Here is a 17,957-nt window from a genome sequence, read left to right as displayed (position 1 = left end):
TTTTATCTAATACTATATAATTTTTCTTTGAGCTTTTCAGGCATCAAAACGTTGTTACATTTAAAATAAAACACATTTTATTTTCTGTATTAATTTTTTATTCAAATGATCATTACACAGCAAGAGGAGCAGGTAGAGGTAAATCTTTCGATGGTTTTACCTCAGAAATTGGGACCGATGGGGGTACTTCTTCCTTCGGTTCCACAATAGATACGTAATCGGGAAGAGGTTTCTTCGGACCACTCTTGCCATTAGGATCCCAAGGAAGCATGATTTTAACCTTAATTCCTAATACACCTAAAATATGAATAAATATATATATATAATTTTGTAAAATATAATTTGAGTATTTTTGATATCGATAATAAATTGATTTCTATAAACATTATTATTATAATATTAGTTGAAGCAGTCATGGTAATGCAATCATACCTTGGCGGAGGAGTACATGCCGGGTGGCGGTGTTCACATACTCATTAGTCGGCTCACCCGAATGGATCATAAGGCCATCAACAAACTTCATCGATTTTGCTCTCTGACCTCGCAGTTTACCACTGACAACGACCTCGCAACCTTTTGCTCCAGATTCCATGATGAAACGTAGAACACCATAGCACGCTCTGAATATAATTGAGATGTTTAATACAAATTGCAGAAGGTACAATTAATAAAATATTACTATCTACAAAAAATAAATAAGAAAAATAACTAAATTTACCTTCGTACAGCAAGACCTCCAATCAGCTTGTATCGAAGAGACTCTGCTTGTGCAATGGCGCACAGACCACGCGTAGCAACCTTCTCAGCATATAACTCAACATTCTGTGGTTCTTTGAAGTTGAAACGCTTTTGGACCACAGATGTCAGTTCTCTAATTCTGCGTCCTTTCTCACCGAGCACACTCTGCGTATGAGTAGCCAACAAAATAATTTCCGTTCGGTTTGGTGTCACACGGACCTCCACACCCGAATAGCCATCCTCGGCGAGTTCACGAGTCAAGAACTCGTTCAGCTCAGCCCTGAAGACACCGTCTCCTACAAACTAAAGACAAAAAGAATAAATATACATAATATCACACCTTTCTTCTAATGTATTTCCAAAACATTATGTATATAATTATATATATGTATATACGGGTTTTGTGTTATAGGCTTGATTTTTTTTTACATTTTCGTGGACTAATCACATTAATTAGTGCAATCAGGTTAATTTAACCTAGTCTACATTTATTAAACATAACCATGCAATAAAATGTAAAAAATATAGATTTAAAGACACTATAAAAAAAAATCAAAATACACCGGTTAGATTTAGCAGAATTTTGCATATTTTTAACATTTTTTCCATAAACTGGCCACGCGGAATGTAAAATGAAGAAGAGTGACGCTGGAAGTATCCATGTCATCCACGAATTGCAGATATTACGCTCGTTAAATTTTTAATAAAATCTCTTTCCAGCAGCTTCCAGCGTTGCGACAATGAGCATATTTTTATATATTTTTTATTATAAACTCTCGAAAATCACTAACCTTCCTCTTCTTCGATATGGATCGGTTCTCCATGTTTTACGAAAGACCGAAACACTCAACTCGAGAAAAGGAACTGGCGAAACTGACCACGAACTAAGCAACGTTACTAGATGCGTATATACAACCTAACCTGTACATGTGTCTAGAAATTGATTCCGAAGTCAAAATAACATTTAACTCATGATAATCATCTCGGCGAAGATAATACAATAATTATTTCTAGAAAATAAAATCGATTTAATTATATATATATATATATACTAAATTTAATTTTGACAATGTAAAAGACTCTGAATATTTTCCCATTTTTTATCGATTGGTCGATTTCGTATTCGACTGAATATGGCGGAATTAAAGTCCAACTATTCAAACTCTTATTTAAAGGTCTTTAATTAAATTATACAATCATATTCTATCTCTATTAATTAAGTTTATGTCGATGTTATGTGACGAAACGGACACCTCGAGTGCGTCCTGCATCGCGCACGAGACGCGATGGAGTGGCGGACTGTGATGGTGATAGTGTTAGTCGTGAGTCTGTGTTTTTTTATGATACCGATTAAAGTGGAGCCGGACAAAAATGTCGAGGACGCCAAACTGTTCGCGAATTACGTTGAGCAATACAATAAATCTTACAAGAATGATTCTGCAGAACACAAAGAGCGATTCGAACACTTTCAGGTAAACGATATAAATCGATCTATCAGATTTGATCGTACAGTAATCGCGGAATAAAACATAGGCGCGATATAAAAGTATATAAGGATTGCGCAATGATATACATAATTTGTTATGGATTTAATCGTCAGATTTTATTGCTTCACCTGCATACATAATTATGTGAAATTATATAAAAAATTCAAGTTCTTCTAATGAAATGCATAACTATATGAGTCATATTAAATTGTTATGATGCGTGCGATGCTTTAATTAATTTTATCGAGATCAACGGAATGATAAAAGCGATAACAATGTTAAAGTTGTTTGATTTTGTAGACTCTTTATTACGATTTTTCGTGATATTTACTTTTCATTATACCACATTTTCCGCATCTTTTTATTTTGGAAACTTGGTACAAATTGATTCAAAATGTATTATTGTAATTATAGTTATATATTAAATACTGTATCAAACATAAACAAAAATATACACAGAAATTAATGTATATATATATATATATATTTATATTTATATTTATAAGTAAATAATCATTTTTAATTACATTACTATAATTTTAACCATATGTGTATATTATATATCAAATGTGTATATATGCCAAATTATATATAAGTATAATGTAATTAAAATTATTTTTTGGTATTTATTTATATCAATGCTACATATAAATATAATCCTTTTTTACGTAATATTAATTAAAAAATAAAATTAATTGCAGAAATCATTGCGACACATCGAAAAGATGAATAGTTTTCGAACGTCCCAAGAAAGTGCGTATTATGGACTGACGGAATTCTCTGATATATCTGAAGATGAATTCTTACAACGAACTCTACTTCCAGATTTATCTTTACGAGGTAAGTATACTATTGTTTAAGAGCAATCATGATTAACTTTAAAAGATGCGAAAATAGAGCAACAAGATCAACGTATTAATAACTCTCTTATAATTTCGATAATTTTTCTTACAATTAAAGAAATATTGAATTACTCTGTTTTATTTTATTAATACTAAACAACAAAAATCTTAAGCTCTAAGATCTTTAACCTTTCTTTTAAAGTTCAGTTTATGTTATCATTTAAATAAAGAAACAAAATTTTTCTTGAGAAAAGTTCGCAAGAAAAGTTGAATATAAATGTAATACAATTTCTTTGATACGAATACGGAAATTGTTAATTAGGTGAAAAACATATGACAGCATCGTATTATCATCGGCATTTTACGAACTCGGTTCATCGCGTGAAAAGGGTAACGGGCATACCCTCTAAATTCGATTGGCGGGACCAAGGGGTCGTAGGGCCAGTTCAAAACCAGGAGAGTTGCGGTGCTTGTTGGGCATTCAGCACTATCGGGGTGGCCGAATCTATGTACGCCATCAAAAACGGAACTTTGTATCCCTTTAGCGTGCAGGAAGTAGGTCGTTATATTCCTGACACGCTTCTCTGTTTACAGACGAGGGAATTGCTGGAAAGGGCACGTACCTTGTGCAAAATGCAAATTTTCCGAAAATGCCTTTATATATGCATATATATTGTAACGCGTACAAATAAATTTTATCATCGAATAAATTCGTCATATATATTACATACATATCGACTTTCACAGCCGCTCTTTTTTCTTTTTTATTCCAGCAACTCCCTCAATTTTTTAATTTGCAATCTGTTGCTTGTACGTAGGGAACTAAAGAAAAATTTTAAGATTTTAAAAAGACTTGCTGTAGTTCTCCCGATACTAAAAGAAATCAATATAATAATAAAATTAACTATTTCTTGAAAATTTCAAGAATTTTCTTAGATCCCTACACATCTATTCGTCAGCCGAAAAGAATTTAAGCTAATTGATATTTAATTTTTATTTCGTAATCAGATGATCGACTGCATGCCAGGTGATTACGGATGTCAGGGCGGTGACATATGCAGTTTACTCTCGTGGCTGCTGGTGTCAAAAACCAGAATTATTTCCGAGAATTCTTATCCTCTCACATTGCGAACTGATGCATGTAGATTGTCTAAGTAGGTGCAGGCAAGGATATTTGCTGAGCAATATAAAAATATGATTTAATCTATAATCTACAGATTAATATATAATCGTATTAGTTACACAACGGCTTTTAAGCTCTCTAATAATAATAAATTTCAGAACTTCTGCAAAGATCTCGGGAGCTAAAATATCGGATTTCACATGCGATAGGTAATTAATTTTTGTATTTATAAATTATTATTTAGCTTTAACTATTAATTCTTTTATGCGTATAGCGAATATAAGTGTGCACGCACTTCCTGCTATGTATGCCAATTGCATAGTCGTCAATTATATAAATAAACAAAGGCTGTGCGCGAAAGTTTTTGCTGTATGCGTTCAACATCGGTTCTCGAATAATCGAGCTTGTTACAGCTTTGTGAATGCTGAAAGCGAACTTTTGACACTGCTCGTTACTCATGGACCCGTGGCGGCTGCAGTGAATGCCATATCTTGGCAGAATTATTTAGGTGGTGTAATACAGTATCACTGCGATGGTTCATTCAGCAATTTGAATCATGCGGTACAGATAGTGGGATATGATATGTCAGCGAGTATACCGTATTATATTATTAAAAACTCGTGGGGCTCGGCTTTTGGCAATAAAGGTTACATTTACATTGCGATCGGTAAAAATTTATGCGGTAAGACTAATTACGGATAGCTTGCGTCATTTGTGCTAATTAAATTTCAGCAGATAAATAAATCGTGTGTTTGCAGGTATAGCTAATCAAGTCTCGTCGCTCGATATTGTTTAATCGATCACAACATCTTAAATTATATTTCCATTTTTAAGGAAATAGACCGAGAAGCCAAGGCGATCAATTAAATATATATAATATTATATATATATATATATATATCTTTTTTTACAGAAAGTATATTGTAAACAGAAATATGATAAGACTGTAACTTAATAATAAAATGCTTTATTAGGTGCTAAGGTATAGTATTATATTATATTTTCTATACAGCGATACTTGCAGAAATATAAGTAGATATGTGAAACTTACTAAATATGGTTATTTAAATAAAGGCTGATCCAAGAGAAAAATTCAATTTTTCGAAAAGTAGTGAATAATTGCAGACATCTGTAATTATCTAAAATTGGATAGTCATATGAGCATTTTTCCTTATAAATTATATAGTAAAACTCTCGATGTAATAAACTCTCGAAATATTGATCTTTTCTTTTGAAGTCTGTTTAATTAATAATTTATACATAATTATTAAAAATTTCCTGATTTTTTCTTTTAATCTTACATTATAAATTTATTTTAAATTGCACAATAGATTGAAAATCTTTTTAAAGATATCTAGTAATTTGCAATATTCTCTATATTATGTTAAAGATTTAAAGTATTATATTCAATTAATCTAATTGTTATATGCAGCGTGAGTGCATTTTACATTGACTATATGATATTAAGAAAATAAAAACTTGTTAGCTCTTTTTGTTAGAGTTTTATGAGGTCTGCTGTGTCGTGCGTAGAATATTTTAGGAGCTTCTCTAAGAATCTCCCGATTTATTTTGATTCTCTTCCGAGTTCCAATCGTTCCAAGCAATTGATAATTTTATCTTCATTTGCTTCGTCAATGGTGGGATCATATGACGAGGTACCAGAAAGGTTGATAAGTTGAACAAATCGAGAAAGACCTTATATCTATCGCTGTTTATCATATAAAACAAATAAATATAGATATTAAAATTTATCTTTATTTGCAAACACGACTTGTAAATGTAAAAAATTTGACATATTTATAAATTTCCTTAGAGTGATATATTGAATGATCAATTGAAAATAGTTATCTATAAATAATTTTTATCGAACAAATTTTATATTTAGTTTATTGATTTATGATGTAAAATGTTTTTTTCACCGATAACAAGAATTCGCGATAAATAAGAAGTGGAGTATTGCATTTATAATTAATATTAGCGCAATATATCGATATATTTTTTCGCTAAATAAATTATTATTTATTAAATTTATTGAAGCGATTAAATACCTTAGCGTGGATTTCAAATATTGATAACCAGAGGAGCCACCAGTGCCCAATTGTTGAGATCCGATCATTCTTTGTACCATGATAACGTGATTATCTGATAACAAAAATTACATTTTTTTTCAATGCATGTATAAACGGATAAGATTGGGCAATATAATCTTAGCATACCTATATGCAATAGCATGCCAACAATTTGAGGATTAATAACGTAATACATAACAAAGAAAACATTATAAGATATTTTTGTGCATTTTATTTAATTTCTTATATTCCCTGCGTTAATCATTATTTTTAAATTATAAGGAAATTAAAAAATATCAAATATCAGTAATGGAAATATAATAAGATTTCAGAAAAAAAAAGATAAAGAAAAAGAAAGAGAAATTGTAGTTAGCAATATTCATTTTAAAATGAGATTATAAGAAAGAATGGCGATTTAATACAACTTTTATAAGAGAATAATTTCGAATATGAATTAAAGAATTCAGAAAATAAATGAGATATATTAGTCTCGACGTTTTATAATACGTAATATTATGATAATAATAGATGAGCACTTTCTTACACCTCCATTTCGTGATTAATGAGTCGATATCCATTAATGCCATGAGGATTTGATGCGGCTGACTGAATCGCGGTTCGTCCCGATACAAAGTGATCATTATTGCTCCTTGAAAGGCATCGTATGAAAATCTACGTTCCCCGTGTGACACGAGAGCACTGTGAAGCGATTCGTTGAAGATGGTTTCGAAAACCGCTTGCCGTGAGCGCACATTAGCCAATAAGTACTCTTTGATTTGCTGCTTCGGTTGTTTCTGAAATTTGCTTAAATTTTAATATTTCAATAACCGTTCTGTAACTTAAAAGTAAAAAAAAAAAAGAGAACGTTATACATATATTAAAATCTCTTTCACGCGTCTTCTTTATAATTTTCTTCTTTACAGTCTTACAATCTTTAACATTAACTATTTTTTATCGCGCGTATAGTCAAGTTTTAAATTAAATTTCCATTAAATCAATATTCATCTAAAGAATTGATTAAAAGCAAAACTGTTTGTAGAGCTTATTATTGGCTTCTCTCCAGAGAGTTTTCGATCTTAAAATTATTTCGTAATATTTCGCATCAGCTACCGGAATTATTTCTAAGAAAAGCTCCAAAATTGTTAAAAAGATAGTTCGATAATATATATATTATAGAATTGATTAGACATTACGTGTGCGGCTTGTTCTTGCTCGGTCAGCATCTTCTCCACCGATCGCTTGTACTTTCCCCAAAAATCGAAATCATGAGTCTCAAGTCCCGGTGTTCTGCTCAACCATCTTTGAACCAGAATACTGAGACTATGCTCCTCTTCTGACCGCTTGATCGCCTCGGTAGCTTTAGAATCTCTCCCGAAAACCCTTATATAACTCTGATTATATTTGACTCTATGCTCTTGCTTCACGCCCAGTTTGTTCTCCAGTAAACGGAATTGCAGTGATTGGAAACCTGACGCTGGACACAAGTAATCTCGAAATGCCATGAAATCCAACGGCGTCATCGTTTCCAAAATCGTCACTTGATCCACCAATAGCTACAAATTATAATATTTATCTGTAAATTATTATCATCACACTCAGTTTGCATTTTATATAGAAAAACGAGCAAAAATGACAGTAATGACAAGTCAAAACTGACGAGAAATATGTTCATATAATTTTATATATTATGCAATTATTTCGGCATTTAATCGATATTCTATTGATTAACGTGCGCGCTTAAGATTAACAAATTCAGTAAGAAAAAAATGAGTTTTTCTACTGTAATTGTAAAAAATACACAATTAAATAAAACTGGCAAATCTTGTAAGTACAAAGGGACGTGCTTAACACATTCTCATCGATTTGTCAACGCGACCGCGTTCGCATTTCTATGGGTACCAGCGTAAATAAAGGGTGCATAACTACAATGCATCTTTAACACGGTGCATTATACAGGATGCACTAGACAATGAACAAATGTAATCATGTTCTTTAGGAAATGTAGAAAAATGATTTTTCTTAAGAAAAATTTGATCAGTCAATTGAGTTCTTCTTATAATTTGCAAATTTTGCGAATTAATATATTCATACATATTTTGTATGTGTACACAACTATGGATAATTTATTATATTTGCACTTTTAGAACACGTTATTGAGGACTCGTGTGTGATAAGTATCTAGAGTTGATCTCATTTCAATTGTAATTCTGTCTCAAGATATTTGATATTATGTTCTCATGCGTATCTCGAGAACGCTCATGAAGAGATATTTTGTTGAACTTAAATAAGAAAAGAAAATTTGACCACACCTTCGTTCTGCGGTATATTGAAATAGAGTAACAAGTTTGTTACTTAACATAATATTTTTTCTCTTCTCTCTTTATAATGTAAACAAGTGGCAGATATCGCATATCGTCTAGGGATATTATTTTACTCAGCTATCTCTGTAGTTCCCACATTCTTATTCATAATGCCTAAATCGAGAGAGAAAAATGTGTGTCATGCCTTAAATGTGCAAAGAATGAGATGGCATTATTAAAATTTTATTTTTCTCTATATTTACCTATTTTATATTCCCGTAGATTATTATGTTCATTTATAATTTAGATTTACAAGTACCATATATGTTGCAAATTATTCTAGATATCTTTTTAAAACATGCTAAAAGATACAAGTGTCGTGACAGTAAATAGCTTTGTCTGGTGACACAGAAAAATTAACTTATGCTGAAGGAACGCGCGAAGTGTGAGCTAATCGGCTTGTAATTAAGGGCCGTTCACACTTTATCACTGTTTTGTAAAATAAGCAGATTTATCTGTACACATTTAATTAGTTATTATGTTTTCTCTAATTACATTAAATTATTAGATATAAAACTATATTTTATTTTTTTGCATTTAATTTTTTTTTCAAACTAATTTGCTTTTTAAACGTACTTTTAGAATGAGTACAATGCGATTCAATCGCTTCAGAATCTCCAGGGTTTTAGACTCGTTCAAAATATGAGAAATTCCATTATCCTGTTTAGTAGTCGAGTGATTGCTGCAAGATTTATTGGACGCATCATAACTATTGGATTCGGAACTGAAGAGCGTCCTCACAGAATCGAGCTCGAAAATGATTTGTTTGAACCAAAGTTCGTAGGCTACAACAATCGAAATAAATGTAAGCAATTTTTATATATTATATTTCATATATTTCATTTTCATAAAATTGTTTTGCCATTTTTGCCAAGATTAACAAACAATTTGATAATATTCTTTTTTCTCAAAATGTCACTTGATATTTTCAATCTAATGAAAAAACGTCTTATTAATTAAGCAAGTAATTGAGAAAATACTCTTGAGAAAGTACGCTGTTTACTATCAAAGTAAAATTTATGCAGAATATAATGAAGAGATTGATCAATTAATTGCGTATTTTGTTGCCCTTTCAATATTTTTTTATCAACATGGAAGAAATAAGAGATATCTATAAATTTAATTGTCAGATGTCATCAAAAGCTATTAATTAATACCTTGATGAGTGACAATAAAGAGGTGTTCATCATGAACCTCATCGCTATACTCGGCACTGAGAAGTCTTTGTGCAGACAAGATTTTGTCCAAACACAGATATTCGTTATACAGCATCACTGGTCCTTGATTTAATTTGTCTTTATCTTGATCATGATCTTGTCTTCGAAAGATATGTTTGCTATTATCACTTTTTGTTATATAAGATTGCATTATATCAAAAAGAATAATACATATACATCATGAAATCGAACGTTATTGACGTTAATGTAATCCGCTTTGACAAACATTGCGAAACGCTTTTATCATTTAAAAATATAGACTTGAAAAGATGATGAAAATAATACAAAGCTGGATTCCAATGTGTTTGCAAGTTGTTGCATGTAGTTGCAGTTTGTCTTAATAATATTTAATGAAAATTATATTTTAATAAAGACGCAAGTAATTTTTTTTATTACATCAGAATAGTGCATACTGAAATTAAAGAATTAGAATCACTTCGATAAAAAAAAAATCTCGATTAACTTATTTAATTTATTAAATAATGTTTGCATTTTATTAATTATTATTTTGTTAATGTACACTTAAATACACAATTAACATATACATAATAATAAATCAATATTAATACATTTTTTTGTTATTTGACATATGGGGAAAGAAATATTAGAAACGACGAATAATACAGCTAATAATAAAACACTTAGCGTTTTATATAATAGCATCTAGCTGTTGCAATTTTACCAATTAAAATAATCATTGATTAATCGGAATTTGATGGAAGTAGCCTTTAGAGAAAACTTTTGGAAGTAAGCGTGTTTATTTGATACTAATTCTATTCGTGATAATAATTTTCAAGCAATCTTCTTTTATAATTCCCATAATGATAAATGATATCAATATTTCTTTTATATTTAAATATTTCAGATTGAGAGAATATTTTACTTACGAGATATCGCCTGATATTGGACAAGCCATCTTTGAGATATGTCTTTTCACTTTGATGTAAAAAGTGGCTAAAGTAAAATTTTGTAACAAGATGTCTTTGATATTTTTTCTTTTAAATAAACAGAATAATTGCTCTATAGAATAAAGATTGTAAATTAAAATTTTTTCTATCGTAGAAAGTCAATGTGTTGAGATTTTTTGAATGTAACTTATCGAGGTATCACACGCAACACATGTTGTCGAAGAGATGGGTGACGCGCGACTAACGTTCGATTGACTAAAGGTCGATCAGAAACTATCTTCCAACATATAGCAATGTTGCAATATCGAAAAGACATTAACGAAATGGTCTCGCGATAACTGTAACACAGTCATCCTGTTATACATAATTAACTTATCACATTATAAAAATCTTCGAAAAAAATAAACTTGGAATTAATTTTGCTTTTAATAATACACAAAAAAAAATATTTTTGCTTTGATTTATCGTAAACAATAACAAAATGTTTTTTATCGTTCCGGTTCAGTACATAAGTATAACTAATTATTACGTAGAGATTATTTAAATCAAAAATTTAAAAGATAGAATAAAGAATAAACATATTGCCTTCTTTTTTTCACCCCTAATCAATAATAAGTTTTCTTCATGAGTTGTCGATAAATTGCTATCCGTTGCAGAATTCTATAATGTCGGTCGCAAAAATTCCTTCTAATTTTTCCTCTTCACGACAGATATCGGATCATGTATATTTCAGTTGAGTGATAAAATTATTATTAAAAGCAAGAATAGTTCAAATGCGCAAAAGAAGATATTTAAGAAAAATTTTATAAAATAAATCTCAAATATTAAATTTATTGTGATAAGTTATTAATTTTTTATTTTTAATTATATGATATGATTTTTTATTATTAATTATATGATAAATAATAAAAATGAAATATATTGTAATTGTAGAAACACACATGCATGTTAAAATATTAAATTATTTTAAAAATCACGCTTGCCATAATACGTCCTAAAATGTAAACGTTAAATAATATATACTATATACATGTTATATAAAATAATATAATAGAAATTATCTCTCTCTTTCTCTCTCTCACGCGTGCGCCCGAATAAGTATAATGACTATTAATAATAATTACAATAAATATGGTGATACCGGATAACAATGAAACCCGTCCATCATGCACGTTTAATCTCTCACCGGATATGCAATTTCCGGAAATTTTGATAACTCCGCATCGCTGATTAATTTTCTTCGCTGTCAGAACGCTGCTCTTGTTCAGCCACTATTTTCGTTAGTTTCATCTGCATATTATCGGACAATCTAATGCATCTAAAGTCAAATTAACTTCAAGATCTTTCATTTCCACGGTATTGAAAAATTAAATTTTAAAAAGCAAAAAAGGGAGAGTTTTGTTCGAAACGCAGACATTACATATTAATATATTTCTAATAATTAATAATTTTTAATTAAAAATATTATTTTGTGTTTTGAAAAATCTCTATGAGCCTATTCATAAATTTTAAATAAGTGTCAATTATCCATGCGCATACACATATGCGAATAATGATATTCTGTATCCAAAAGATTCAAATAATCCAAATAAAAGAGTCATCTAATTTTGTTCTAATCTTTAATGTTCCAACTTTATGTTGTAAACAAGATAGACTAATTGATTTATAATAAAATGAAAGATTTTGAAAATTTAACATTAAACAATTGCATATGAATTTCTCTCAAAATTTAAACAGTTTGATTTGTAATTTACTAATAAAAAATTGAAATAATACATGTATAAATAGTATTCTTTTTCTTTGTGATAAATAAATTTCCTGATAAACATTCTATGAATGAACTTTATACTCAGTCAGAAATGTTACTAATTTATATAATCTATCTATTTCATATTTTTAATATTTTGGTTATGATATAAATTGCAATCGTGTGTTTCTATTAGATTGAAATATTTTCTCTGCTGCATTGTGAGTTGGTTACAACAAAAAAAAAGTATAATTATGCTAGACTACGTCAATACAAATAATCTTTCATCATTAAACTAATGATTCAATTAAGTAAAAAAGTATAAAACATGATGGAAAGTACCAGTGTTGCATTGAAACGCCGTCATAAAAATAATAAGTTTTAGTTATAATAAAATAAAATAAATTATATATAGATGAATGAACTTTATACTCAGTCAGAAATGTTACTAATTTATATAATCTATCTATTTCATATTTTTAATATTTTAATTATGATATAAATTGCAATCGTGTGTTTCTATTGGATTGAAATATTTTCTCTGCTGCATTGTGAGTTGAAGTTACAACAAAAAGAAAAGTATAATTATGCAAACTACGTCAATGCAAATAATCTTTCATCATTAAACTAATGATTCAATCAAATAAAAAAGTATAAAACGTGATGGAAAGTACTAGTGTTGCATTGAAACGCCGTCATAAAAAAATAATAAGTTTTACATATTTTATTCAAAAGCCGGAACATTTAAGAATATCTTTGATTACATTATGACTCTTGTTTACGTAATTGTGTTTATCCCACCAAGAAGTGTGTGTTTGATCATAATTACCGAGAACAGACATTATATTCATATCAAACGTATTTATCGCTAATTTCTAATATTTCGCCTAACGATCGCGCGTAGTTAGATTACAACCTCTAGTATCTGGCATGGTGATCTTAAGATTGTAAGCAAGTCGACATACACGGAAGTTCGAGTGAACTTTATAATTGCCGTAATACATTCAGCATTTATCATTAGAGAAACGAAATGATATTGAAACAGACGTAATCTTCACGTAATCATTAACATTGAGCTTGACATGATCCTCTGCGTTTCATTACGTTTCTTTTTTTTGTCTTCTCTCGCATTTGCGACATACACACGATAGTTTCTCAGCTGCAATTTGCATAAATTAATACCTCGTCTCCTATCCTGGTTTTCCTGTTTAGCGTTCATTATTACATTTTCTCTCAAGAAACGGATAGAGGTCTGTCTCTGTAACAGTTTCGTATAGGTAACACGTTTCTTATACAAGAGACATGACCTACTTGAATAGCACACTTAAACAAAAAATTAAATATTATAAATGTTTCTGCGAGAAAAAAAAGTATATAGTATATATTATATATATAGAATAAATAAATAGTAGCAATAAAATATGGGCAAAAATATATTTAAAATTTGTATAAATTATCTTTTAAAATCAGCATAAAAAATAATAACATAATACAAGATTGCGCAGTAATAATTAGAGTAAACAATGTATCAAGGCGAAAGCGCGTGGGTAAAAGTCTGAATTACAATGTTGGGATTAAAATAATGATAATTTACTTTGCAACGTTAGCATGCGTGCTTAGTACATACGAGTATACATATATAATATTTGGCCAATTAATTCTTTTCTCGAGCTTGTACAGCCGTACAATCTGCGAAATTTTCTCAGAAGGAGAATTCGTTCTGTCGCAATCGAGTGTAATGACGTAAAAAGAAGATGCACCAGCTAATTATTTGCTAGCAGTTTCGTTACATTATGCCTGTCGGGTCGGGTCGACGCATTGAATCACGCGGAATCCGTTTTACGGATTAAAGTAAGGACCCGGGAAAAAGAGAAGTCGCGCTCTCGATCTCGTATACGCGGTCTTTCCTTTTTCTCACGATTACGATAACCTACTTTTCGCGATAGTTCGTTGTACCGCGGATAGCGAACTTGCTCCTTCCAGTATCCCGTCATCCTCGATCGGGTAGAAGGTTTTCTTGAGGGAGAGGATAAAGCTCACGTATATACATACCTACTACATTCGTACATATTGTGTGTATATATATATATATATATATATATATATATATAATATAAAAGTTTTGAAGAATGAGGAGAGAGACGAAATGCTATACTATAGAGATGCGCTTGTGGATTTATGCAATAAGTTTCCAACATTATCCATCTTGGACGTATCTAATTGCCGTTATGCGATATTCATTAATTGCGACCGGAAAAAACATTTCACAATGCAACCAGAGATCGTTCGAGCCTCGGTGCATCTCCTATACGTTCGTTTTGGCTTCAGCGAAATTTTGCATCGCGATCGTATTTCCTTTCTCAATTGCGCTTGTAATCAGTCAAACGTAAACAATCGATATTACGTTTCTTCTTTGACATATTTCACGATAAAATTCACATTCGCTGTCTATATGGTTTCGTAGAACTATTATTGCGGAAATTATTAAAACTTAAATCTAAGAGAAGCGATAAAAAAATTAATATCTTCGAAAGCAATATATTCAGATCTCTAGCTATCTAATATGCAACCGAGAATATTTATTGCATATTTGCATGTTTTAATGCTTTTTATTTTTTCTCGTGACTTTTCATGCCCCTGTCTGAGAGAAGTGGCTGTAATTTCTGTTACGTTCGCGACGTGACGTAATGTAAATTGATTAAAATTAAAATAACACTATCTTGTTTACAAGACTTTATTTAAGGCAAAGATGTATACTTAACAAGACTTAATTATTCGCGAAAGTGTTATGCTTGAAGGGAAATGTTGCTCTTACGAATGGCAAACAAGAATTTGAATTTTTTAGATTCTCGAGATGAATTTTCGTGTTTAAAAGAAGGATAAATTATCTTCTAAGATAAGGCTCTCAGAATATTAATAGCGAAAATTAAGAAAAAATTTTGGTACTTGAATAGTGGTCGATAGAGAGATATAAGAGAAAAAATTTATTGTAATTCATTTTTGATAGATTTCGGAAGTGTTTATACTGCTCGAAAAAAAGACTGCTCATTTAGAGAAATATATATAGTTTTTAGAATTTGAAATAAAAAAGATTGTGGCACGTAACAAATTTCGCCAGGATGAAACATCAAGAAACAAACTAAAGTGATGGCTCTTACTGTGATGGACAGATTGCTATGGAATTTAGAAAATCATATCTCGCAAAGAAAAAATATCTGTGCTGTAATATATTAAGCAATATCGAAACATTAATCGCGACAAATCGATGTAGCAACTAGAACATCTGACGCCATTGCGGAAGCATGTGAGAAGTTGGTTAAAGAGATACCATTCACTACTCACTACGATTATTCCTCTTATCTTGTTAGTAATTCCTCTGGTTTCCGACCGCGAATCTTTATGAGAAATTCTATGGATACTGCCTTATATAACGTTTGTGGAAATTGATAAGGCACAAAGGTATAAATATAAACATATGTATACATAATATATGTAAGTATATATTTTTATGACATCTTTGATTTGTAGTTTAATTTATTAAATTATTTAATTAATTATTTAGTATCAAAGATTTTGAATATAAAAATAATTTCTTGTATTTTTTATGTACGTGTATGTGTTTATACATATTACACTAATACATTAGTATTATACTGGTATCGCTGTTATTATACTGTTATTTATATAATACTTCTTTCTTGTAGTATATTATGTGTTTATATAAAAGCAAAGACTAATTTTAAATACTGATATGCAAATAATTATATCTTTTTAATGTTACCTTCAGGCTTGTTTGTTGCATGTAATGATTTATTTCTGTTGGTTATTATTTAGTATTTATTATTATAGTAAATATTATATTCAAGCAAACTATATACATTTAAATTATAAATCAGAAGGAATATTGTTACAAAATAAACTCTACATATAAATTAGTCAACTAGCGAGTTTATGTATTTTGATATGATTGAGTGTTATAATGACTGAATTAATTCAGAACGAGCTATATTGCTGCAAAGTAACATTATATAAAAATTAGTTAAATTTTTAAATTTATACACTCTTTATACATACATATATACGAATTCTTGAATTTATACACTCTATAACTATATTGAAAAGAGATATTTAATAGTAAAAATGTGTGTCCCTTGAAAAATTTATATTTTATGAGACACATTCCATTCTCTCTCTCCTAATAGTCGAGTCATTACTGAATCGTCGATAATGCATGGAATAATTATTTATTTACGTATAGTCCCCATGCGTTTCCGTACGCGCGCGATGTAAATGTTACATCTCGCAGCGACTATTACGAAGCAATAAATGGGACCTTGATCATCCAGTAAATTATGTTTGCAATGTTCTCCAACACTATCATAATTAACATTATGCCAATTTACACGTAAACAATTATTACCATCATATAATGTACATATGTAATCTATGCGCTCGCGCGCGCATGTGTGTATGTGTATGTGTTTTGCGAACGCATGTTGAGATACCTTTTCGGTCGCGAAATGCGTCATGCAAATATTGCATTGCTGGCATATGTAGCATAGTGCACGACGCATATATGTATGTAGTCGCGATCCTCAATTTCCATTAAGTTGAATGTGACATTCGGTGTCCAGGTCAACCTCTCGCCAGACGGCTTTTCGCTTTCTTGTATCCTTTTTCAAATACCGCGTACGCCAGCCCTATTTTTAGATGTGCCCTAAAAACGAGGTGGGATTGCCTCTATTCTTTGAATTAGTTACAGGTAGTCGGCATTCCTATTCGTGCGTTTTTATACGCCGCGATCATCCTTGGGTCTGAGAGTAATAGGAAGATTTTATATCTCAGAGTTACACTATTAACACATGTTTTGCAGGAAGTATACAACTTTGTTTTTTAAAACAATTATTCATAATATATATATATATATATATATATATATATATATATATATATATATAACAGATTTTTTGCATTAAAAATAACAGATTTTTTACATTAAAAAAATGTATAATAGTTTGATAAATCTTTTTGCAATGATATTTCTAATTCAAATAAGTCTATTATGTAATGATTGTTTAAAGTTCTTGTCATTGAATGAGTTTTTAAGGCTCCCGGCTCCTTGCCGACCATCTCGAAATCGTGACGTCAGAGGCGAGAAAACACACGCAAAAATTTCTTAGATGCCATTTCGAAATGAAAAAATATTTCGATGAAACAGCACTTCAGATGGCTTTAGCACACTCTTAAAAAACCCCGAAAACTATCCTTTCCCCTTTATAATCAATCAACAGCTGTAAAATGTAATATTATGAAGCTCAGTCCGTCTGGTCTTTGCGCAGTCATTCCGCATGTCAAAGTCTGATATCTCGATCATTTTACAGATGTTGATTAATTATAAAGGGATAGTTTTCGGGGTTTTTTAAGAGTGTGCTAAAGCCATCTGAAGTGCTGTTTGATCGAAATATC

General features: G+C 30.3%; 3 protein-coding genes across 6 annotated transcripts; 1 reads left to right on the top strand and 2 right to left on the bottom strand.

The window, feature by feature from the left end:
• Positions 1-75: 75 nt before the first annotated feature.
• On the bottom strand, positions 76-1,646 carry Rps3 (ribosomal protein S3). Its single transcript, XM_083046292.1, has 4 exons — positions 1,530-1,646; positions 719-1,041; positions 433-620; positions 76-297 (listed from the first exon to the last, which is right to left on the bottom strand). Exons 1-4 carry the CDS (start codon positions 1,560-1,562, stop codon positions 113-115), a joined length of 729 nt encoding a protein of 242 aa, XP_082902418.1. The 5' UTR covers positions 1,563-1,646; the 3' UTR covers positions 76-112.
• Positions 1,647-1,991: 345 nt separating this feature from the next.
• On the top strand, positions 1,992-5,085 carry LOC145940766 (cathepsin O). The gene is made up of 7 exons (XM_083046286.1): positions 1,992-2,210; positions 2,927-3,065; positions 3,390-3,622; positions 4,076-4,221; positions 4,349-4,399; positions 4,604-4,872; positions 4,949-5,085. The coding sequence occupies exons 1-7, from the start codon at positions 2,025-2,027 to the stop codon at positions 4,984-4,986; spliced, it is 1,062 nt and encodes a 353-aa protein (XP_082902412.1). The 5' UTR covers positions 1,992-2,024; the 3' UTR covers positions 4,987-5,085.
• A 56-nt stretch (positions 5,086-5,141) lies between these two features.
• Vermilion (Tryptophan 2,3-dioxygenase vermilion) lies at positions 5,142-11,000 on the bottom strand. Of its 4 annotated transcripts, none has more exons than XM_083046279.1 (7): positions 10,724-11,000; positions 9,777-9,964; positions 9,196-9,404; positions 7,453-7,812; positions 6,804-7,053; positions 6,239-6,332; positions 5,142-5,898 (listed from the first exon to the last, which is right to left on the bottom strand). In XM_083046279.1, exons 1-7 carry the CDS (start codon positions 10,750-10,752, stop codon positions 5,739-5,741), a joined length of 1,290 nt encoding a protein of 429 aa, XP_082902405.1. In that variant the 5' UTR covers positions 10,753-11,000; the 3' UTR covers positions 5,142-5,738. The 4 variants fall into 4 exon arrangements, with proteins under 4 accessions (XP_082902405.1, XP_082902406.1, XP_082902407.1 ...); XM_083046280.1 differs by having other exon boundaries at positions 9,777-9,955; positions 10,724-10,999; XM_083046281.1 differs by having other exon boundaries at positions 9,777-9,937; positions 10,724-10,999.
• Between the last annotated feature and the right edge of the window lie 6,957 nt (positions 11,001-17,957).

This window comes from Prenolepis imparis, unplaced genomic scaffold, assembly GCF_030444845.1.
Source record: "Prenolepis imparis isolate NDT839.2.m4 unplaced genomic scaffold, iyPreImpa1.0 SCAF_9, whole genome shotgun sequence".
Classification (NCBI taxonomy): domain Eukaryota; kingdom Metazoa; phylum Arthropoda; class Insecta; order Hymenoptera; family Formicidae; genus Prenolepis; species Prenolepis imparis.
Note: the sequence above shows the minus strand (reverse complement) of the source record. Positions and strands in the feature narration are given on the sequence as shown.